The sequence below is a fragment of the Trachurus trachurus genome, assembly GCF_905171665.1.
Source record: "Trachurus trachurus genome assembly, chromosome: 7".
In the NCBI taxonomy this organism is placed as follows: Eukaryota; Metazoa; Chordata; class Actinopteri; order Carangiformes; family Carangidae; genus Trachurus; species Trachurus trachurus.
In genome coordinates this window covers 31,537,269-31,562,483 of record NC_139901.1, presented here as the reverse complement: position 1 = coordinate 31,562,483, position 25,215 = coordinate 31,537,269, and the positions used below count along the sequence as shown (strand labels likewise).

Sequence of the window (25,215 nt, the reverse complement as noted above, 5' to 3'; positions counted from 1 at the left end):
GGTTTTTTTAGTTGTGATATTTTCTCCCTGGAGCCTGTCGATGATTATGAAATATGATTACATGCATCTTTCAAACACAGTTTAGTTTTAAAGCCTTATTATTATTATTTTCATCATTATCTCCTTGGTCATCGTCTCCGTTGCAGGTTTCAGGGATGTTGTGGTTTTTTCCTGTGCAGGATGTTACCGTAGAAACTGCTTATTGACACTTTCAGTGTTCATTAATATGCAGTATCCTCTCCTATGAAGACAGATTTGACTTTACTTTTTTTTAAAGCATGTGTTTATTAATTTCTGTTTGCAAGTTACAGCAAAGAGCAAACTGTTTCTCCCTATTCTCCCTCCCTTCCCCTCTTTCTCTCGCTAAATAAGTAAAACATTAAAACTATAAAAATGAGATGAAAATAAAGCAAAAAGGAAGGAAAAATAATAATATTAATAGATTTGACTTTATTGTGATAGATTTTCTGCATTATTGAACGTCAAGAAGCATTTATAAAGAGTTAACGCGTGTCGTTCATGTCGTTGTGTCGCATCGTTAGCTCGGCTCATCCTGCTCTTCTACTTGTGTGGAGTGTAGCAGAGCTGGTCTATTTCCAAGTGTAACAACAGCGTTAATGAGATTATCTTAAAGTTTTCAGAGTGACGTTAATGTGAATGTGCTGCAGAAACGGGACAAACTGAAGTTCATGCGTCCATTATTTTGCCTCTATAGCCTCACAGAGAGCAGCTAATGAGGTTATTGGTGCATCTGTGACGTGACATCTACATTTTGGCCCTATTTGTGAAACAATGGGAAACAAGGAAGCCGGGGACATTGGTGCTCTGTGTTTTCCAACTCAAAATAACAAAAGGCGAGCGGCGGCTGGTGGGAGAGGCTGTGCTCTCATGGAAATGAGCAACCGAACCAACAATGTAGCTCCTAATCTCTTCAGAGAGAGGAATCAGTTACACAGCAGTATGCGCCCCTCAATGCTTTTCATTAGAGTCAGCGTGCTATTGAAACAGTCGCTCCACCCACACACACACACATATACATGAGTGCACACACACACACACACACATACATACAGCCACAGGCCTTACTCATACACACCAGATACAAGGTACCCCCCCCCCCCCCCCCCCCAAAACAACAGAGGGGTTGAAATAAGTGGGGCAGAGGGTGGTATTGGGGGTGTGAGGCCTCAAAGCATGGGATTAGAGTTAATGTGCCCTCCCTGGGTTATAATCTCTTCAGAGGGAGACTTTGTTTGAGGGGCTCGAGGGCAGTAAGATAAGTATCTATTACAGAAACTCCCCTCTTATCCCCCTCCCTGAACCCCCCCCTCCCTCCGCTTCAACATCCATGAAGCACAAAAACACTTGCCTCTGTTCCCACTCTGTGTTGTGTGATATCCAAGACACCAAAAGCAAGTGCTGCCCTTTTCAGCTAATCAGGAATTAAGGTCTAAAGCCGTATGGAGAGTTAGCAGGGCCCATATTTACTCCATCTGTGGCCCACAAAGTCAGGTAGTTAAAGAAAGATCAAAGGCGGCCGGGCGGCTTAAGAAGGAAAAAAAAAAGAAAAAAGAAAAACTCTGGTTATTACGACGGAGTATTAGGGCCACATTCACAAATAAAAAAATCACAAACTCCGAGAATAAAGATGTAAATTTACGACTTTATTCTCGTAATGTTATGACTTTTTCTTGTAGGAAATACGACTTCATTCTCATAAATTTAAGACTTTATTCTCTTAAATTTACGACTTTATTCTTGTAAATTTATGACTTTATTCTCATAATGTTATGATTTTATTCTCGTAAATTTATGACTTTATTCTCGTAATGTTATGACTTTTTTCTCGTAGGAAATGTACGACTTTATTCTTGTAAATTTAAGACTTTATTCTCGTAATGTTATGACTTTTTTCTCGTAGGAAATGTACGACTTTATTCTTGTAAATTTAAGACTTTATTCTGGTCTTTATTCTCGTAAATTTACGACTTGATTCTCGTAATGTTATGATTTTTTTCTCGTAATGTTATGACTTTTTTCTCGTAGGAAATTTATGATTTTATTCTCGTAAATTTACGACTTTATTCTCGTCTTTATTCTCGTAAATTCACGACTTGATTCTCGTAATGTTATGACTTTTTTCTCGTAGGAAATTTATGATTTTATTCTCGGAATTTACGACTTTATTCTCGTATTGTTATGACTTTTTTCTCGTAGGAAATGTACGACTTTATTCTCGTAAATTTACAACTTTATTCTCGTAATGTTATGACTTTTTTCTCGTAGGAAATTTACGACATTTTTCTCGTAATTTACGACTTTATTCTCGTAAATGTATGACTTTATTCTTGAAGTCTGTGTTTTGTTTAGTTTTTCTCAATGTGGCCCTAATACTCGGTCGTAGGTTGTTCTGCAGAAGGAGAAAAAAGCTTCATCACACGTCGTCGTCCTTCTTCTTCTTCTGTGAGGAGAAGCTGCACAGTTTGATTTCAACGAGTCAGTGAAGTAGACACAAAACAGCAGCAACAGTTTAAATATAAAATACAGTTTAATACCAAAATATCCTCATTACTGTATATAAATATTGTGCAAAAGATGTAACGGAGGCTCCTTCTTCATCTTCTTCTTAGATTACATATTTAGCATCAAACAATAATGAACAATTACAAAAAGCCCCTTTTAAAGCAGCGCTGGCAGAATAAACTCAAAAACACTGGTGCAAAAAAAAAAAAAAAAAAAGGTTTAAAATGAAACTTGAACCTGAGGCAGAAACTTCAGATAAAAGATTAAAAGTTATTGCAAATCTGCAGAGAAGCTTCAAATCAAACAAAACAAAATCAAAAACCTGTAAAAATAACTAAAGCGACACGACAGACGTGCACTTGTCTGGATCAAAACTGGTGATTGGCATAAAACATAACACGAGCCAGGCTTTAATAATGTTTAAATTGTGATAAAATAAAAATAAAATAACATTTCTCATGCAGATTTTGTTTAATATTTTCCTCCCTGCTTCTCTCTGTAATGTCTCACTGACTCAAACATAGAGACATTTTACTTAACTTAAACTGATCACAACCAAACAGTATGAACATGAACTTGTATCAGACTGAACATTTCTACTGTAATTTACATCAAATCTGTCCTGAAAGAGCAAATTAATTCACATTTAATTATTAATTTTTTGGTTAATCAACAACCCAAATGTATGTTACTGTCTGTTTATGGATGGTGCCTTCATGGACTTCAGTTATTATAAAGTTTACTGCTAAATGACGAACAAACATATGTTTTATGATATGTTTTATAAAAAAAAAAAAATCTCAATCAGTCTCAAGTGTCGCTCTCAGATGTCCCAGTTTCCTGCAGCATTTGAACGCATCGGCAAAGAAGACTTTCTAGTCCTGACTTACACTAATTCTGTTTTTCCAGGTTATCCAACACTGTAATTTTGATCTGTAAACAAATTTAAAACTTTTTTTTTTTTTTTACCTGGATCATCTGCAAATTTAAATCCTGACTTTAAATAAGTGACTTGTGTAAAATTTAGGAAATGAAACACAACAAATACTGATGGTAGCCTATGTTTTGTTTGGAAAATAGTTTTTGGCAAAACATGAAGTGCACTTTATCTTTAATTGGCCATAATGTATAAAATCTACAACTAAGAATGTTTAAAGGTTAAATCTGGTGATGTTCTTCACTCTGTTTCAGTAACGTTTCCTAAAAACCTCAGTGTCCTGTTGTTGTTTCAGGAGATAATTTGACTTTTTTAGAGACGTAACTGTGTTTTTGTGACTCATTTTGAGACAAATTAACATACGATAATTATTTTTTTAATCATATTTGTGGATAAAAATAAAGAATATCACCTTTATATACCTGCTCTGTCCTCAAATTGAGAGTAAACTAACGCACAAAGACAAAGCAGAGTTTAACGTTTCCCTGCGACTTGAACTCAACATTAATTACAATTCAAAAGATTTGAGAAATACTTGTCTGATGAGTGACGATATTGATAATATTGATCAGTTGCAGCGCCTGTGTGGAGCCTTTAGGTTCATCAGCAAGCGTGCGTTATTGTGTATGAATGGAATGACTGTCAATGTGTGTGTGTGCATGATAAATACACACACACAGTATTAATACTTCAATAGTACACACATGGAGATTTACATTAAAGGGATAGTTCAACATTTTGGTAAATTGTAATAGCAGTAGGTTCGTTACCTTTAATTGTCGGTGCAAGCTATTTTTAGAACGGTGGAGCAGAGCCGTGAGCTGCTCAGAGCTACACTACGGAGGCTCATGGGATTTCTTGGTTTCCCTCATCAAACTCATCAAATACACAATCCAACAACTCCACAACGCTCTGGTGGACAAGTTGTGAGCTGCACATTCACCACGCTATGAGATAATAACACAACGTTACCAGACTTGTTTTACAGGTAAATTCATGCAAAACCACTGATGCGCGTTGCCTTCAGGGACAGTTTTTCATCAAGCAGTCTCTGTATTTACCTCTAAAACAACTCTGTCTGGTAACGTTGTGTTATTATCTCATAGCATGGTGAATGTGCAGGTCACAACTTGTCCACCAGAGCGTTGTGGAGTTGTTGGATTGTGTATTTGATGAGTTTGATGAGTTGAAACCAAGAAATCCCATGAGCCTCCGTAGCGTAGCTCTGAGCAGCTCACGGCTCTGCTCCGCCGTTCTAAAAACAGCTTGCACCGACAATTAAAGGTAACAAACCTACTGCTATGACTATAGTGATTATGGCAATGGGCCAATTTGCCAAAATGTTGAACTATCCCTTTAACATAGCGTAGAGTCAGAAACGATCTGCTCGTCCTCAGCGTGAGAACTTTCTGGGTCTGAACGGAGGGAGGACGAGTTGATGCGTGGCCGCCCGCTCCTCCTCGATGGGCGCCAGCTCCTCGGCCGAGCCCCACTTCTTCTTGGACTGGAACAACGACACCAACTTCCTGTTCCTGTTGCGTTCTCTGGCCTGAGTCACCTGGAACTCTGCCACCGGAACAAACACAAACAAACAACACGTTGACGGGTTAGAGACAAAGAAAAAAATTAAATTCGGTAACACTTTACACACTTTTAAGCATTAGTTAAAGGGATAGTATCATTTTTTGAAAGTGGGGTTGTATGATCTACAAATAGCCCCTAGGTACTTTAATTGCAGTAGAAGACAATAGGCCGTTTCTTTGGGTCCATTCACAACACTGTATGTTGTGAATCTCTGGGCAGGGCTATTATGGGCTGGCGTTGCTAACGGGAGGAGTGCAGAGAGTCTTCTACTGCAATTAAAGTACTTAGGGGCTATTTGTAGATCATACAACCCCACTTAAAAAAAATGATACTATCCCTTTAAGCATTAATAAATACTGAATTCTTCATTTATAACGCATGAATACGTATTAGTATGTAGTTTATAAATACAGTTAAAAATGTTTTACTCATCATTGATAAGCACTAACTATAAACTACATACTAATATGTATTCGTTATATTATTCGTTGCGTTATAAATTAAGAATTCAGTATTTATTAATGCTTAACTAATGCTTAATAGTGTGTACTTATTATAAAGTGTTACAGCTTAGCCTAACATGCTTTAGCATATCTTAGGTTTTGTCCACATGGAAACACAGCTTCACCCAGGACGATCTTCTTTCGTTTTGAAAAAAAATCTAAACACGCCATTGCGTTCTGAGATTTTCCCACTCTGGGACCCGTTTCCAAAATATACCGTTTTCACCCCTCGGAAAAAAAAAAGCCGCCTGGACGAAACGCTGAAACGATACTTATGCAGATTCACTGAAACCCGTGTCTGTGTGGACATGCAACCTCTTAACTCGCCTCGCTCTAGTCTGTGCACAGGTAAACAACCTGCCAGCTCCTTTAAAACTCATTAATTATGCATTTGTTGGTTCACACTAAACCCAAAGTGTAAAAGCGACGGGTTTCACAGGAAAAGGAGGCGTTATGGTCTGGATTCGTCCAGTGAAGCTGTCAGACATAAAAAACGTGTCATTTTCACTTTGATTTTGGTTGTTTTAAACACTAATCTAAACACAATACAGGAACTCACACATATGGCGTTTTTAGAGTCATTGATGCAGCGATTATCACTGGACAAGTTAACTGTTTCCCCCTTGTGTCTAGTCTTTATGCTAAATTAATCATCATTGTGCTGTTTTCATTATGTACAGACATAAGACTGACATGAATATTCTCATTTACCCTTTGACAATACAGTTAAAATTAAACTATAAAACCATAAAACATTAAAACTTTGCACTTAAAAATAAGGTGAAAAAAGAATTAAACATTTTTCAACATGTTGCGCAATTACAACTGACTAAACAACTTCAGTTCTTATAAGGACAATATCATATTTTTATAATACTTTATAATGCTAAAAGACTTAATCTAACTCATCATCCTGAAGCTACAGTGCTCTTCTCTCTCGAGTATTATTTCTACAGCGCGTTCAAAAACCAGAGTTACATGTTTTACATAGCCTACTTTAAACATGCACATAAAATACGTGGCCAAAGATTGACAAATTTGAAAAAATATATAAAACCACATCATAAAGCGAAAAGTAATGAATTAAAACAAATATATATTACATCTTGTTGAACATTAAATTATTTCTATACTCACGCAGCTCACACTCTTCCTCCGGACCCTCCGGTTCTTTGATGTTTAGGTAGTGACAGGCAAGATGGCCGCTGTAGTCCCGCAGGTTTTCTTTGGCACCTGATGATAAGAGTTAAAAATAAATCAGAGGAAAACTGAGCCACGTGTAAAAGGGGAAGAAAAACAAAACTCAAAGTCCAAAGGTAAATAAATTAATAAATATAAAAGCATGAGAGTTAAAAGCAGCAGATTAAATGAAAGCAGTTTTTTTTTCTTCTTACCGTACGTCCCAACGAGCAGGTCGTGGATATGTTGATGACCGTGTAACGCTGCGATGTGTAGAGGTGTGTAACCCTGCAGGGCAGAAAGAAAATGCCAAAATGTAGATTCACATGTAATTTTCATGGACAATAATGATTAAAAATACATTTTAACACTCAATTTACTCACACAAGTTAAAGTTTACACTGCAAAAACTTTCTAGTCAAAATGTCATTTCTAGTCAAAACAAATCTCATTATACTTAAAATAAGTCATCACATTTAAAAAGTACGGTAGCTTGTTTTTAGACACTTTTTACTTCTTTCAAGCATATGTTCACTTCAAATAAGTAGAAATATCTGATAGTGGAGCAAGTTTTTCTTTCTTATTACAAACATAAAACAAAACTGGCTTTCACTGGCAGATTTTTCTACTTATTTCAATTGAAAATTTGTCTGAAACAAGTGAAAATGATCAAAAAACAAGTTAATTTTTAGGTGATGAGTCTTATTTTAAGTGGAAAGAGTTTAGTTTTGACTAGAAATGAGACATTTTGACAAGAATAAGGACAAATATTCTTGGAAAGATTTTGAGTTTTTGCAGTGTAAAATTGAACTTTACGTTGTGTCGAGTGGTGAAAAGCTTCAGTTCAGTTCTTACCCCCTGGAGTTTCCCAGGTCCAAATGCAGCCAATGAAAACAGCACAGAGAAGAGAAAAGAAAAAAAAAAGTATACAAATTAGCAAAAGGTTATGGAAACACCAGATAATGATAAAAACATAATTGCTCGGGGTAATTCACTGATAATTGCTTCAGTTGTAGAGCGGTTAGTTGTGCATGCGGACGAATAGACGAACGCACTGTTTTGGGAAACAATTAACGTGACATGACATGATTTATTAGCAGAGCCCGACAACACGTGCTGCTGTAATACATTTACACAGCTGGAGCTTCACACAGGTCGCTCAGGGAAACATGACATCACTGAGGAAGAAGGAGGAGGAGGAAGAGGCGGCGGCCATGTTGATCAATACAGGTCAGACACTGTACAAACCAATCGATCGCCACCTGGTAACGGCCGGGATACTCACATGCTGCAAGAGAAAAAGAAGAAAAAGAAGTGTGTGAATAATTGGAATACACACCACAGACTTAAAGGGACATTCCACTGATTTAACTCTTCGTGTTCCTGTAATATCGTCGTTGACTGTGACCTTTGACCTCTGATTGGCTCAAATCTCATCAGTTTGTACTTTAAGTCATGACATAGAGTTTTCAAAAAGCAAAGTCATGTGTTTGTGAGGACCGTGTGGCTTTGACCTTTGACCTTTTTTTGGCCACTAAACTCTACAGTGTTTTGTGAGGTTGTTATATATCAATAATGAAGGTTTATAATCGTAAATATTGAGGATATGGAGGCAGATATGATCTGGTTTATTATTTAGATGTAAAGAGGAAATGTTAAATGGATAGTTCAACATTTTGGCAAATTGGCCCATTGCCATGATCCCTATAGTCATAGCAGTAGGTTCGTTCCCTTTAATTGTCGGTGCAAGCTATTTTTAGAACGGCGGAGCAGAGCCGTGAGCAGCCTCTAAAACAACTCTTGTGTTATTATCTCATAGCGTGGTGAATGTGCAGGTCACAACTTGTCCACCAGAGCGTTGTGGAGTTGTTGGATTGTGTATTTGATGAGTTTGATGAGGGAAACCAAGAAATCCCATGAGCCTCCGTAGCGTAGCTCTGAGCAGATATTTAGGAAAGAGGAGCACTCACTGATTTGGTGTTGACGTCAGCGCCGGCGTTCACCACCAGCGACGCCATGTCCGGGTTCCCGTGTTTTGCCGCCCAGTGCAGAGCCGTCTGCGTGGGACAGAGAGTCAACAGTTACTGTAGCATCATCACCGTCACTGTCACATGCATCGTTACTGGGCGACGGCGGCAGAGTGGGGAGGGAGGGTGAGAGAGAAAGAAAGAAAGAAAGAGAGACAGAGAGAGACAGAGAGAGAGAGAGAGAGAGGAGGTTTCCTGCCTAATTACAAAACAACACAGCTCTGTGCCCACGGCCGGGGAGGAGGGGGGGGCTGGTTGCTGTCACCAGGGGGAAGATTGATGATGTTAGTGTGACCTGCGGAGGGGAGCCCCACCCAGACATCATCACTACTGTCAGCACACGTCAAACACACACACACACACACACACACACACACACACACACACACACACACACACACACACACACACACACACACACACACAGATACAGCCACATGTTCACAGACTGAGATCCAGTTGTAATAATAATAATAATAATAATAAGTCGACATGAGGAGCCGACGTGAAGCCTCCACCTGTCGGAGCAGAGCTGTGATCATCACGGCCTCCTTCGCTTTAAAGCTCCGTAATTATGTTATCAACAGGTGTGGGGAGGAGTGGGGGGGGCAGATGTTGGCAGATGTTGGCTGGAGTTTAAAAACCACATCCATCCTCTCTCTGAGTTTGAGTTTGACCCTGAACACGACGAAACTGTTCTCACAGCTGCTGCAGCAGAAGAGAAGAGAAACTTTAAAAAGAAAGAAAAAGTGACGAGATGGAAACGACGACTTCTCTTAGATGTGGAGGCGCTGACGTGTTGCTATGACACCTACCATGTTTATCTTTGTGTAAAACAAGATAATTAACATTTAAGTCCTGTTCATGAATAGAAAGTGACTTTTGGAAAGTTCATCATTTATTTCTCGATTTTTTTAAAGATATTTTTCAGACATTTTTTTACCTTTATTTTGAAAGGACAGTGTAGAGAGAGACTGGGGGAATAACATAGGCCTACACTCCGAGGAGTCGGACCGGCGATCAGCGCTTTAGGCGTACGCCAACATGGGACGTTTTCTCTAAACACTCGACCAGCGAGCATCCGTCAAAACCTGTGATTTCCAATCTATAATCTATACTTTTATCTTTTAACAAACAGTGTAAAAGTTATAAAAACCAGCTGCTGCATATTAAATTGCAGCGAAAATAATGTGTAGATAATAAATAATGATCATTTAGATAATGATAAATAATTTATAATTTATAAAAGACTGATGGAAGCTGTTCTGCTGCAGAATGAGAACTTGTACTGTAGATATTAGATATTTAAAGTATGTCATTTCTGATGATACTTATAATACTTGTGTTATTTTGAACAATTAACACTCAATGATCAAGTGTCAATAAAAATGAATTAAATTATCAGGACAGTTTTCTGGTGGTTATCAGTCACCATCTCTCTCTTCTTAATTTGCCATTTAATAAATAAGTGAAAAAATGATAATTCATGTGTAACAGTGAATTATATAATATCTGCTCCTTGTTGTTAATCAGCTCCTGAGACTAAAACCTACAACAACTCTGACACGTCCGCTTGGTTTTATTTAAGTTTGAGAGGAACTTCCTGAAAGTTTCAGCTGCAGTTTGAACCTCAAAGTAATTTAGAAAAATAAAAACCTTCCGTGCCGACCGGAAAAACTCCAGAGCAACACATTCAACTTTTCTGAAGAATTTCCTGATCGCTATTATTTTATATTTAGATATTTAAAAAAAAGAAAGGTTAAAAGGTAAAAAATCAGTTTCATTGAGCAGCAGATTAAGATTAAGATGCTTTATTGTCATTGTATATCATACAACGAAATTTCCATTTGAGGCATCCCCAGATACCCGTAGCAGCATTTAAAATAATGTTAATAATAATAATAATTCATCCTAAAAGCCTAAGCAATAAATAATAATAAAAAATCATTTTAGGATTAAGTTTTTACCTGAGGAGCAGCTGTAAAAACACAGAGACAGAGAAACCCAGAGGTTTAGATCCTGTCTCATCACAGACAGAGGACATGAGTCTGTCTGTGTCGAGGAGCTGAGACGCTAACGACGCTAAGTAAGTAACCGCTGGATGACAACTGTCCAACATCTGGAACAGAAAATAACTAGAGGAGAGATAGAGAGAGAAGGAGCTGCGTCTGACAGACAGACAGCGTCCATCACTGTCTGTTTTGTCACATCTGAAGAAGACGGATTGATTGGGTCGAGGCGTTTGACGGGCGGCTCGACGGGCGTCCCGGCGGGGAGCGGTGATGGACGAGGACAGAACAGGATGCAGCGTCAGGATGCAGCGGCAGAGAGGAGGAGGAGGAGGAGGAGGAGGAGTGATGGACTGATGATGTACTTACAAACTGTGTGGAGGAGGAAGTCGGTCCCAGCAGGAAGGGAAGGAAGCGAGGGAGTGAGGGAGGAAACAGAAAACAGAGTGAGACACTGAAGGACGGTGTCAAATGTCTTGGTTGAATGTACAAAACTGGACATTCAGTAGGAACATCTGCATGAAAAGGACATTTATTTTTCTTTACTTTGAAAACAACCAAATGGAAAATTAGTAAATTTTTTTTGACAGCAAACCAAATTTTACACTTTTTTTGAAGGAACTTAATCAATACAGCACCGAGATCAATGGACTAGAAATGCCAAAGGCTTTAAAAACAAACTTTATTTTGGAAAAAAATGTATTTATTTAATATGCTTTTCTTTACATCGATGCATTTTTTATACATGATACTTCTATACTCTTTGTATATTTATCCACCTTTTTCCGAACGTCAAAAACGTAAGTCGGTTTTGCTCTTCCGGTGGGAATTATATGCATGGTTGTTTTTTTGTTTTTTTCAATGAAAATCTGTAAAACATGGATCATCCCACCAGCTTTTAACAACAGATATCACACAAATTGACATTTGTGTTAAAAGCCAGCGTTAATAGATCCGTGCGTTTACCGCAACTATGACAACGACTGAAAACCATGGAAACGTACAGTAAACGTACAATTCCACCGGTTTGGAAACTTGTGGATACTTTTATATTTTTTTCTCCCCCTGGCTCGACAGTTTTGTTATGTATGAAGGCCTAATTGTTAAAGCAGAAGTAGGCGGAATATTTGTGTTAATATAAGTCTTAAATAGTTATATCTTCCGACAGCAATCACTTCTATAGAGTGTTTGGTCTGAAACACGGGTCTGTCAGTCACTCTGCTCTGCTCTGAGCCGAAGAGAAAACTTTCCTTGTATCCTACAACCTTTATCCAATGAGGAGAGAGAACGGCATAAAGGGGCGGTCCTCTCTGTGTGTGCAGCCAAGGGATGCGCGTGAATGTGGTGACGTAGGGACGAGGGCGGGGACTGCTAACTCCATCTGCTGACAAGAAGTTAGACAAAACCACCGGATCACTTACTTCTGCTTTAATAAAGTTTAAAAAAAGACACTGAAGGAAGGAGGAAGGAGGAGGAGGAGCTCAGGTGGAGGTGTGCAGGAGATCTGACCTTTATGAAATCCACCTGATCCTGACAAACACGAGGTGAGAACAGGATGAGCAGTTAAATCCTCTCAGTCCTGCACGACTCCTCCTCCTCCTCCTCCTCCTCCTCGTTGTTTCTCATCAGTCTTGTCATTTATTTTATTCTATTTTTTGTGCATGCAGGTTTTGGTTTTTCTTTTCCATCCTCCTCCTCCTCCTCTTCTGCCGACCGACCGGACATCAAAGCGTCCCGAGGAAGACTCAGCACCTTCCCATGGACACAACCTGCATTGTTCTACAATTAATCCCAGCCTGCTCTATTACTTTCAGATTATCTTTAAGTGGGTGAAGTCTTTGTGGGGCATTAAGAGTCTCCTTAATCCGCCCCCACCCTCCTCTTTCCACTACAATCTCCCTTATACACTTCAATGGCGGGCCTTGCTATCTTGTCCGGGTGGCTTAGGGCCGCTCTTAGAAGGTGGTCCGAGCCAGCGAGCCACAGGCCGCCGGACGGTGTGAGAACTGTGACACAGGGGAGGGACAACAAACATGAGCTCAAATCTCTTAAGCGCACACAGGGAGACAAATAAAAGGATTTGGGTTGTCAGGGGGGGCCGCAGGAGCTAAAAAGCTATCTTTCATAATCCTTTTGATAGTGGAGACCTTTGAAATGCATGATCTGGATGTTTCAACACGGGCTTCTCCGAAAAAAAAGAAAAAAAAACTATTAGAGGGAAAAATCTCATTGGAGCTTGTGAAAGTTACACAAGCTATAAACGAGCGAGGAGGAGGAGGCGGTCGGTGATAGATGGAGAACTAGAGAGAGTAAAATGTGGTTTATTTCTAATCAAAATGTCATTTCTAGTCAAAACAAATCTAAAATAAGACTCATCACATAAAAAGTAACTTGTTTTTAACACTTTTAACTTATTTCCCGCAGATTTTCACTTGAAATAAGTAGAAAAATCTGATAGTGGAGCAAGTTTTTCTTCCTTATTACAAGCACAAAAAACTTGCTTTCACTGACAGATTTTTCTACTTATTTCAAGTGAAAATTTGTTTGAAACAAGTGAAAATGATATAAAAACAAGGTAATTTTTAGGTGAGGTGGAAAGAGATTAGTTTTGACTAGAAATGAGACATTTTGACAAGAAATAAGACAAATATTCTTGGAAAGATTTTGAGTTTTTGCAGTGAACTAAAAAATCAACTTTGAGTATCAGTTTTTACACATGTGGTGCAGATGTTGGTGTCGGTGATGAGACTCACCCCCTGAGGAGACGTCACGGTCACAGAGCAGCATCGAAGAGAGATAGATGAAATAAAAAAAGAGGCTTCAAATCATTAAAAAACATCTGAAACACTCAGTTAATAAAGTTTATATTATATATTGATATAACAGTTTGCAACAAGTGGCACATTAAATACTCACTGAGGTGAAGTCCTGGTTCCAGCCCCAAGAAAAGACACAAAAACAAATTAATTATAATCATCCATCACATGAAACAGTTTTTATTAAAAAACATAGACCGTCACTACATGTGCTATTTTCATATTTCATATCTTATATTATATTCTTTTTAAAAAGAGTCTTTTTATTTTAGTATTTCTGGAGGCAGACACAATATTAACACATTTCACTGCACATTGTACCATGTATAATTGTGCATGTGACAAATAAATCTTATCTTATCTATCTATATGTTAAAATATTCTACTCTGTTAGTATTAAAGTCCTTATTGTCGTCGCTTTGTGCAGAATAAAACAAACTGAGAAATTAGAAATCAGCAACAAATGGCTAAAAGAGAAACTTCACACATTATTAAAACATTAGATATAAACAGATAAATATAAAATGTGCAGATTTAATTCTTCACAGTGGGAAATTGCACAATATTATATTTAATTTTGATTGTGTTGATGAAGACTTTGAATAGTCTGAGGAAAGAAACGGTTTTTATTTGTTGTGGCCGGAGTTTTAAACGACAGGAAGTTCCTTTCACAGTAGTTGTGTCTGATTTGTGTGTTGCCGACGCTGTGATCAGAGACTCGGTTCACTCTGAGCAGCTTTAACACGTGTTGAACAAACAGCTCCAGAGATTGTTGAGTTGAAGTCTGTTGACTTTTCCATCACGTCTGAAGAGCAGTGACGACTCGGAAAGTCAGAGCGAAGACCGGCGCACACATGACGAACGTCACACAAGACTCTTTAGTTTTACTGAGGTGAGACTGGAGGAGACGGATCAGTGATTAATGCAAAGAACAATAGTTTTAATTAACTTTATTATAATGAAAATATTTCTTCAGTAAAGTAAAAGTATTTTCTTGTGCAGCACAGTTTGCAAGATCATCTGCATCCTTGAAGGGATTTTCAAAATAAAGCATCTGTCACATATTAGTGAGTTTGGCTTGCAACAAGTCTCAGTTTAGTTTTTTGTTTTCCTAAATTAAAGGGACAACGAGGAGTTTCTATTTGGTTATAAAAAAGTCTCATATTAATGTGGATGAATCTACGTTACCACTTGTTAATGGGCCCATTTTCGATAAATATATCGTTTTGTCTCTATCGTTATTTTGTTATTATTAGTGGTGGTGGAAATGCTGGGCGAGTCGACCAGCGTTTCTTTATTTTCAGTTTCGTGGCGAGTCATGAGAATAACGCCGCCGAATCACCGTTTATGGTGGGAACTACGACGGTATGTGATCGTCTTCCAACCTCTGACTTTAATTCTTGATGAATGAAAACATGAGTCTGTCTTGCACCGGTCAAAGAATTTCACGGTGCGGAGGCTCATAAATGTAGTGTGAAAACACTTCGCTTTTCCAAAACTCCTCGTTGTCCCTTTAAATTGAACTTTTATTAAATAAAAAATAGGTTTTTGTTTTGCAGCTTCTTGTAATTTTATATTTCTGTATCTTTATTTAGTTTTCTGCACCAGTTTGTGTAACGTTGGTGTTTCCTGCCTCGTCGCTATGTGACAGCGATTATCACCACGCTGCCACATGTTGTTATTGTTTCCTGCACGAGGTCCAAAAGATAAAAAACACTGTAACACAGTGTGGTGAAGGCAGAAGTTGACGGACCAGAGGTCAGAGGTCAGAGAGCAGAGAGCAGAGCTACCTTCTTATTGGCCAGAGAGGGATCCTGTCTGAGCAGCTGAGAGAGGTCGGGCACCCGAGCTCCGGCTGCAGAGTAGATCCACTCCTTCTCTATGGGATCCAACTGGAGCAGAGAGAGAGAGGTCAGTCAGACACACACACACACACACACACACACACACACCCTGCCATCTACATCCTGTTATGGGCTGTCTTTGATAGCGCTGAAGCTACAAACCTCTAATCCATTTTCCTAGAAACCACAGAGTCGCAGCACAAACTGACACACCAAGGGAAACACCCACGATGACGCTGCTGCACACACACACACACACACACACACACACACACACACACACACACACACACACACACACACACACACACACACACACACACACACACACACACTCCCAACAGTTTAGACTGAACTTGAACTTCTGTTTTCTGTTGTTTCATTAAAACTTTCTCTGGGCAGGAGGAAACTGACTGGGTCAGAAACAGAAGCAGAAACAGCCTCATAGAAACAGCTCATGTACAAAAGATAAATGTGCATAAATGTGAATTTACACTAGTAAACATCTGTAGTTGCGACAGAGTATTAGGGCCACATTGAGAAAAAAAAAAAAAAAATACAGACTTGGAGAATAAAGTCATACATTTACGAGAATAAAGTTGTACATTTCCTACGAGGAAAAAAGTCATAACATGAGAATAAAGTTGGAAATTTACGAGATACAGTTGGAAATTTTGCGACTTTATTCTCAAAGTTTGTGACTTTTTTTATTTGTCAATGTGGCCCTAATACTCTGTCGTATGTAGTATATTTGTTGATTACTTTTTTTTTTTTTTTTTTTTTTTAAATCATATTCATATATTTGTACTCTACCTACTTAAAAAAAAAAATCTTATTAGGGAAAGATGCACCGACATTTTGTTGCGCTTCATTGCTTGATGACAATAAAAGGAAATTCAATACAATAAATATAAAGATCGACGTCTTTACAGAAACCTGGGAATCATTTCTAACGCTGATCAGGGATCAATAATCCAGGACTAAAAATTTAAGACTTGCTAATGTTTAGTAAAATTACCTCTAAATGCATTGTGTTGGAATGATCCTTTACTAGTTTTTCAGAGTCGTACAGAGAGACTTCACTGATGAGACATGTTTGTATGTCTGTGTTTGTGCTCTTGTGTGTGTATAAATATCTGATACATATCTGTCAACATGAGCCCGGCCCGTTGTTGTAGCCATTGAAAGTATTTAAACCACAATTAAGACATAATAATCACCTGATCGCAGTTTTTTTTGCATAATGGTTGAAGTCGTTTCCCTTCATCTGTTTAAAAACAGCTGCATGTAACTAACAGAAGTTTGACTGATCCTCTTTTCATGACATCATCACGTTGCCCCCCCCCCTCTCCTTCTCCTTCTTCATAAGGGTTATATGTATTATCATCTATGTTCAGGCCTTTACAATATACAGTAAGTGGCATAAAATGATCAGAAAAAGACAATTAAATCATTAACCGCAATTATTTGTAAGGCAATTAATCAAAGTCAACTAAGCCCTAGTATAATACACACACACACACACACACACACACACACACACACACACACACACACACACACACACACACACACACACACACACACACAGGAAGTGAAGTGACTTACGGCGACGGCGGCCGAGCCCATGCTGCCTGAACTCTCCTCGTCCTGCTCCGACTCCGACTGCAAGACACAGAGAAGAGACAACAGGACGCTGAGTCGCTGGACTGTGACACACACACACACACACACACACACACACACACACACACACACACATTAACTGTATCAGTCATAGTGCTCACTCAGCATGAGACGACATCACAGGACACACACACACACACACACACACACACGCTGAGGGTCACGCTGCTGTGATGTTTTCCGGCCGACGAGACGCGACCAGAGGGTGTGAGACAGAGAGAGAGAGAGAGGGAGAGGTTAATGAGACATGAGACGAGGCGACACTTTCACACATGAGGGGGAATGAACAACAATCCAATTAACAATGAGCCACAACAACAACACAACAAGTCGACAGTCAAACACTCAGCTGTGTTTTTTTGTTTTTTTTACTCTGTAAAAGGGTCAAAAAGAAAAAAACTCAGGAGAAGTCATTTATGTTGTTAACTGTTGATGATGATGATGTTGAAACACTCGGCTCTTTCATGTCTCTGCTGCTAAAACTGTCACATGTCGGCCAAGTGAACAAGAAAAGTGGAGCGATGGTAATTAGACACACCAATAAAAACAGACTGAGAGAGAAGAAAAAGAAGGGAAAATAAAACCCTAACAGTTTAATCTGCACTTTTTATTTCCTCTTTTTCAATTTATCTGATCATTTCCTGCGTATTTATCTATTTTATCAGGAAACTTGCATCTTCAAATGTCTCGTTTTGTCGCAGAAACACAGAAATATTCACTTTACTGTCAGAGAAAAGAAAAGAAAAGAAAAGAAGAGAAAAGCTGTTTCTGCAGATGTTTGTTGGTTTGTTTGGGTTCAGAAATGATTGATGAAGCTTCTGTCGGAGGTTAAATAACGATCAGATAACAGAGCGTCAGACTGGTGTGAAGAGTTCACATGCTCATATCTGATCATTAACCCTTCGTCATGTTGCTCAGCATCGACGCTGCAGAACAGAGAGAAGCTGAGCATCATGGGAAACTCAACAGGTCTGTTAAAAGTTATTATACATTAGATTATATTCATCCTGAGGGGAAAGTTAACGTCCTGGAGCTGTTGAGCTTCATCATTTAGGACCCTGACTTTAAATTCACTCTCCATCGTCACCTTTTCTTCTTATTTTCGAAAATGTCATCTAAAAAAAAAAGTTGGGTAACACTTTACAATAAGGGTCCCTTAATTAACGTTAGTTAGTACATTATTAAGCATTAATTAACTGTTTACACTGCAAAAACTCAAAATCTTACCAAGAATATTTGTCCTATTTCTAATCAAAATGTCATTTCTAGTCAAAACAAATCTCATTCTACTTAAAATAAGACTCATCACATTAAAAAGTAGCTTGTTTTAGACACTTTTTACTTCTTTCAAGCAGATTTTCACTTGAAATAAGTAGAAAAATCTGATAGTGGAGCAAGTTTTTCTTTCTTATTACAAGCACAAACAACTTGCTTTCACTGACAGATTTTTCTACTTATTTCAAGTGAAAATTTGTTTAAAACAAGTGAAAATTATCTAAAAACAAGTTAATTTTTAGGTGATGAGTCTTATTTTAAGTGGAAAGAGATTAGTTTTGACTAGAAATGAGACATTTTGACAAGAAATAAGACAAATATTCTTGGAAAGATTTTGAGTTTTTGCAGTGTACAGATATATTAACAATCATTATTATGTATTACTTAGGATTAGGAAACACATCAATTAATGTAGCCTATTAGTAAGCAGTTAATTAATGTTTACTACTCAAAGTTAGTTAATAAATTATTAAGTAATAATAAAAGTTGAATAATGTAATCAGTTATCATTATGTATGCATTACTCAGCATTAATTAACACATTAGTTTATATATATTAATGCTTAATAATGTACTAACTAATGTTAATTAAGGGACCTTTATTGTAAAGTGTTACCAAAAGGTTTTTATATTGAGTGAACTAATGAAGTTCTTCTGTTTTCTCTCTGTGAACGTTGGTCTCTTCCAGACGATACAACGTTAATGAGTTTATGAACCGATGTTTCAGACTGAGTTTCACAGCTTCAGGTCGTCGTTAATAAGGAATCAGGTGTGACTGACTGACACCTCCAGTAACACACTGCTGCAGAGACACACACACTAACACACACACAGCAACACACTCTGACATATTCCAGCTGCATCATCATCATCATCATCACTATCATCATCTTCCTCTGGGACGAAGCTCGGCCTCTTTAATGATTTTTATCTTTCTAATGAGCTCCAACATGTTGCTGTTTACCATGACAACACAGCTTCATTTAAATGCAGATCCTCACACTCACACACACACACATACACACACACACACACACACACACACACACACACACACACACACACACACACACACACACACACACACACCTCCCCCTGCTGCTGACCCCCCCCCCCAGACCCTCAACCCGCTGGGGCACAGATCCAGGTAATTAACTCAGCACCACCTGGTGGCCGAGACGGGAACCACAGCAGGTTCTGAAACAGGAAATCGCTGTTTACTTCTCCTGACACTGAAAATTATACTGTATTATAATATTAAATGAAGAAGACACATTTTAACAAAGGTTAAAGTCCTCAGAAAGATGTATTATTGTACAATTATTTTATCATTTTAAAAAGTTGTGACGATACACTGCAAAAACTTTCAAAAATCTCTCCAAGAATATTTGTCTTATTTCTTGTCAAAACTAATCTCTTTCCACTTAAAATAAGACTCATCACCTAAAAATTAACTTGTTTTTTTGATAATTTTTACTTGTTTCAAACTAATTTTCACTTGAAATAAGTAAAAAAAAATCTGCCAGTGAAAGCAAGTTGTTTGTGCTTGTAATAAAAACTTGCTCCACTATCAAGATTTTTCTACTTATATTTCAAATGAAAATCTGCTTGAAAGAAGTAAAAAAGTGTCTAAAAACAAGCTACTTTTTATGTGATTTGTTTTGACTAGAAATGACATTTTGACTTGAAATAAGACAAATATTCTTGGTAAGATATTGAGTTTTTGCAGTGTGAAGTCTGAAGGTGAAATTTTACATTAACGTCCAGAACGCACTGACGTTCTGTTTAATGTGAAACATGATGAATAAAAGTCACAGCACATCTTCTCCATTAAGAAGCAACAATTATTAGTTTTATTTATTTTATTCTATTAATTGATTACCTAAATAATGGCTGATAGGCTACTGATCTTTAATTATTGGAGTATATTGATGTAGGAGTGAGTTTATCACTTTGACGATGCAGCAGGAAAAGTTGGAGCTCATAATATTATCTTTATTTACTAATGCAAAGCTTATGAATCTTAATAGTTTTACGTGATAAATCACATTAAACATATTAGTTGTATTATTCCTCTGAGAAAGAAATTCACATTAATCATTTTATTACCAAAATCTGACTTTTAAGAAACTTTTTTTGGGGGAAAAAACTCATCTCAGTAAAATTCATCTTTGTTTTGTCTCTCTTTTTCCTTTTTTTGGCAAATAAATTATAGACTCTAATTTGAGTGTTGAGGACACAGACAGTCTGTAACCATGACGACGCAAAAAATAAACAAAAACAAAACTGCAGAGATAATGAAAAGGCACAAGACCGGGCAATATTATCTGTGTTCAGTAAAACAGTGATTTAATGTCATGGTTATTATCAATACTTTTATAAATCACATCAATCTGCAGATAATAATAATAATGATAATAAATGTTATGTTTTAATTACAATCGGTTGTAAAGGAGAAATCTAAACTATCAGCTATTTATATTATTACCTCATCATTTCCACACATAAAACAAGACGAATTAAAACAAACAGACGCTACGAAGCTTCACGAGCTCATAAAACCTTCAACACAACCCGCTGCCATCCAAAACTCTAAACTTTATTGAATCACAGCGACGACGGGCTGTTTAAACATCTCCACTTAATGTTGATTAAATCCACACACACACACACACACACACACACACACACACACACACACACACGGGTCCACGAAGCTCAGTGATTATTACAGTCGGTTGTTTTTCTAATGAAGCTGCTCGTCGTCACGCCAACGTTTCTCTGATGTTTTTCCAAGTTTAGACAAAGTCGTCGTTGAGAAGTCTAAATGTTTAGTCTCTGTTCCTTTTTAGTGACGTTTGGTTTCAGATTAGAAACTCCTGGAGAGACAGAAACGTTGTGTTTCTTTCTACTAATATTTGAGTTTTCTAGTAGTTGTGTTACAGCTGACTCAGGTTTATTAGTTATTGTCACAATAAACAGACAAAAGCTCAGAGTTGTACTGGTTTGTAATATCATCTATGTATGTATTTGAGGATAACCTGTATTTCTTTTATTTGATCATAATACCATGTGTTCTGTCCTGCTCCACAATATTTACACTAAATCCCTGGAAACTACAGAACTCCACTCAAGTGTGAATCACTGATGTGCAGTGAAACACTTCACAATAATGATTCTACAACAGGAAATTATACATTCATAGAACAAAATATGTATAAAACTCCAAAAATTCAAATAGCAGCTGAGGTGAATCCAGGTGAAACATTCCACTAAATAGAAAAACTTCATGAATGAAAACAACTTCCTCCATCCAACAGCCCCGACCTGCTGTTTCCACATCTGTATCATCACGTGACAACAAACTACAGACAGAGACCTAAACTCAAACCTCCCTACAGCTCAAAGTGCTGCCTTCAGATATCCAGAACCTAAAACAACATCACATAGGCTAATCATGAAAGAATAAAAAGCATATTCACATTTGAGAAGATAGAAACAGTTAATTATCAATATTTTATCTCTAAAAACAGACGAATCGATGATCAAGAATGACACCAGATTAATTTCCTGCACCACAGAAGCAGAAGCACCAAATTAGATAAGTGATCTCTCTTATGTGCATTTGCAGGATTCCCAGCGTTACTGTTGCTGCTGCTGCTGAACGTCTGTGATTTAAAGGGATACACCAACATTTTTTTTTTGTGTCTTGCCTCACTCCCGAGTCCATGACCAGCAGATAGACACCATCCTTTCGACTGTGCGTGCAGTAACAAGGGAGATAGAGCCGTATCGCCCGTAATTAGCTTAGCTCAAACACTGGAAGTGTATGGGTAGTGTTAGCCTGCCTGCTACCCGAGCCGAAATCAGCAGTCAGAAGCTGATTTCATTTTAGCTCTAAACTATATATATATAAATATATAACTTTATCGACATTTCAAACATGTTTAGGCGAGAAAGTAGCCGTTTAGATCAGCAGTGTGTCGTTAATTTGTCTAAATACCAGCTGTTTACAATTTTGTTCGGACGAATTCGGCGCTACTCAAGCTAGCCGTTGTGACCAACGCACTTCCGGTTACTTTCACAAAATAAAACACCCATTGCCCTTGACATACAGAAAACCATGACGATAGAATTTGTGCTTTTACTTTGAAATAGGAAGCTAACCTACCCTCGATGTAGCTAGCTTGAACCAAAATAAACCGTCTTTGCTTGAACCCTCCGTTTTGACCGATCTCGTCCCGTTAGCGGCATTTGACCGCTCAAGATGCCTTACCGGAGAGTTTTGTCAGCTCTGAGACGAAGATCGGCCCGCCGGTTTCCGTTTAGAGTTGCTGAAGAGTTTCTCTGATGACTTTAGGTGGAGGCAGGCTAACACTACCCATACACTTCCAGTGTTTGAGCTAAGCTAATTACGGGCGATACGGCTCTATCTCCCTTGTTACTGCACGCACAGTTGAAAGGATGGTGTCTATCTGCTGGTCATGGACTCGGGAGTGAGGCAAGACACGAAAAAAAATGTTGGCAGATTGTGACCTCTGACCCCAGATCATGCACCGACTAGTGTACCTGGATGTGGACAACAGGAGGCTGCAGAGGTTTGTTCTGCTGCACGGTGACTGTTCCTGTCTGCAGGATCACACACACACACACACACACATCAAAAACACAATCAGCTCTGAACTTCCTCAGGTCAAAGTGCTGCCGGAGGTTTAAGCCTCTTTTCCTCCTCCTCCAACATCTGGGTGTGGAGCAGATAATGTTTACTTTCACAGCCTGTTTGAACAAATCATGTGTGAGGACGTTAAAACCTGCAGCATAAAGTGCATTAACGTTTCAAATCTACAAGTTAAAGGCTTTGTGTTTTCACTCACTCACTGCAGGAACAATATTGCACAAGTACTTCCAGGGGGATTACTGTGCATTAAACCACACGCCGTGCAGTGTTTATTTTCACAACAGTCAAGTGCTTCTCTGCTGCATTAGTTTCACACAGATCCGCCCTCTATGTAAAGACATTAAGCCCTCTGACCTTCCCCGTTCTTCTCCTCGCAGCAGCAGCAGCAGCAGCAGCAGCAGCAGCAGCAGCAGCAGCAGCAGCAGCAGCAGCAGCTCTAACAGTGAAGAGCTCCTTCTTCTCCTTCTGCACTGCAAAAACTCAAAATCTTTCCAAGAATATTTGTCTTATTTCTTGTCAAAATGTCTAATTTCTTGTCAAAACTGATCTCTTTTCACTTAAAATGAGACTCATCACCTAAAAATTTCCTTATTTTAGATTTATATATAACATTTTTTGTGCTTGTTATAAGGAAGAAGAACTTGCTCCACTATCAGATTTTTCTACTTATTTCAAGTAAAAATCTGCTTGAAAGAAAAGTAAAAAGTGTCTAAAAACAACCTACTTTTAATATGATGAGTCTTATTTTAAGTATAATGAGATTTGTTTCAACTAGAAATGACATTTTGACTAGAAATAAGACAAATATTCTTGGTAAGATATTTGAGTTTTGCAGTGTAGTTTCCATTTATTTTCCTATACTTTCCACACCTAGAAATGTATAAAATCAAATTCCATACTTCCCATACTTGTGTAGGAACCCACTATCAGATTGTTCTAGTTATTTCAAGTGAAAATAGGCTTGAAATAAGTAAAAAGTGTCTAAAAACAAGCTACTTTTTATGCACAACTATGTATGTATATGTATAAATATACTTACCTTAGGTATAATGAGATTTGTTTTGACTAGAAATGACATTTTGACTAGAAATAAGACTTATATATTATACATATTCTTGGTAAGATTTTGAGTTTTTGCAGTGCGCTCCACAGTGTTTCTCTGTGTAAATGCCACAGGGCCGCGGGGCCGTCGTTAAAAACACTGACACTAAACGCTCCGAGAGAGAGAAAACGGGCTGCAGCACAAACAAAGACCGTGTTGTTGTGACTGTGAGTAAACATGGTGTAAACACAGAGACACACAGAGTTTATATTCACCTCAGCGGCGCCGTCGGGTTCTCCACATGACATCGGCTCATCCTGCTGCTGAGGAGGAGAAGAAGTCGTTGTCGTGGCGTCCGTCACATCCCACTGTGCCGCCGCCGCCGCCCTCGTTCTGGACGGACTCGAGTGTTTCTGTCCATCGTCGTCATGGGCGATGATGATGCCCTGATGATGCTGCTTGTTGTCGCGCTCCTGCAGCAGCTGTCGGTACTTCTTCTTCAGGACCAGGAACTTCTCACCCTGCAGCGGAAACAAAGAAAAACAGAGACATAAAGAACATTTAATGCTTTTATTAATTCATCTTTATCAGTTACACATGAACTAACTTAACATAACTGAACCTATGCTCTATTTAAATTCACATTAAACTCAAGGTTAAAGGGATCGTTCAATATTTTGGCAAATTGGCCCATTGCACATAATCCCTATAGTCATAGCAGTAGGTTCGTTACCTTTAATTGTTGGTGCAAGCTATTTTAAGAACGGCGGAGCAGAGCGGTGAGCTGCTCAGAGCTACGCTACGGAGGCTCATGGGATTTCTTGGTTTCACTCATCAAACTCATCAAATACACAATCCAACAACTCCACAACGCTCTGGTGGTGTGAGTTGTTTTAGAGGTAAATACAGAGACTGCTTGCTGAAAAACTGTCCCTGAAGGCAACGCGCATCAGCGGTTTTGCATGAATTTACCTCTAAAACGCAATGGGCCAATTTGCCAAAATGTTGAACTATCCCTTTAAACTTATGTTTTAAATGGCTCATTTAATCTAAAATGTATAATTTCTTACTTTTATTGATGAGATCTCATATAGGTGATTTAATTCACTTTA

At 38.3% G+C, this 25,215-nt stretch overlaps 1 protein-coding gene across 1 annotated transcript in view; it reads right to left on the bottom strand.

Moving 5' to 3' along the window:
* Window positions 1–4,704: 4,704 nt before the first annotated feature.
* LOC310988170 (uncharacterized protein) overlaps window positions 4,705–25,215 on the bottom strand; it is a 28,671-nt gene continuing 8,160 nt past the window's right edge. Inside the window, exons 3-12 of the mRNA XM_083974682.1 lie at window positions 24,379–24,624; window positions 22,953–23,012; window positions 17,031–17,087; window positions 15,354–15,470; window positions 11,132–11,173; window positions 8,697–8,783; window positions 7,964–8,014; window positions 6,942–7,014; window positions 6,685–6,780; window positions 4,705–5,026 (exon numbers count right to left, since the gene is read on the bottom strand). Of these exons, the coding sequence (XP_083830808.1) occupies window positions 4,854–5,026; window positions 6,685–6,780; window positions 6,942–7,014; window positions 7,964–8,014; window positions 8,697–8,783; window positions 11,132–11,173; window positions 15,354–15,470; window positions 17,031–17,087; window positions 22,953–23,012; window positions 24,379–24,624 (1,002 nt within the window). The 3' untranslated portion in view covers window positions 4,705–4,853. The remainder of the gene's footprint in view (window positions 5,027–6,684; window positions 6,781–6,941; window positions 7,015–7,963; window positions 8,015–8,696; window positions 8,784–11,131; window positions 11,174–15,353; window positions 15,471–17,030; window positions 17,088–22,952; window positions 23,013–24,378; window positions 24,625–25,215) is intronic.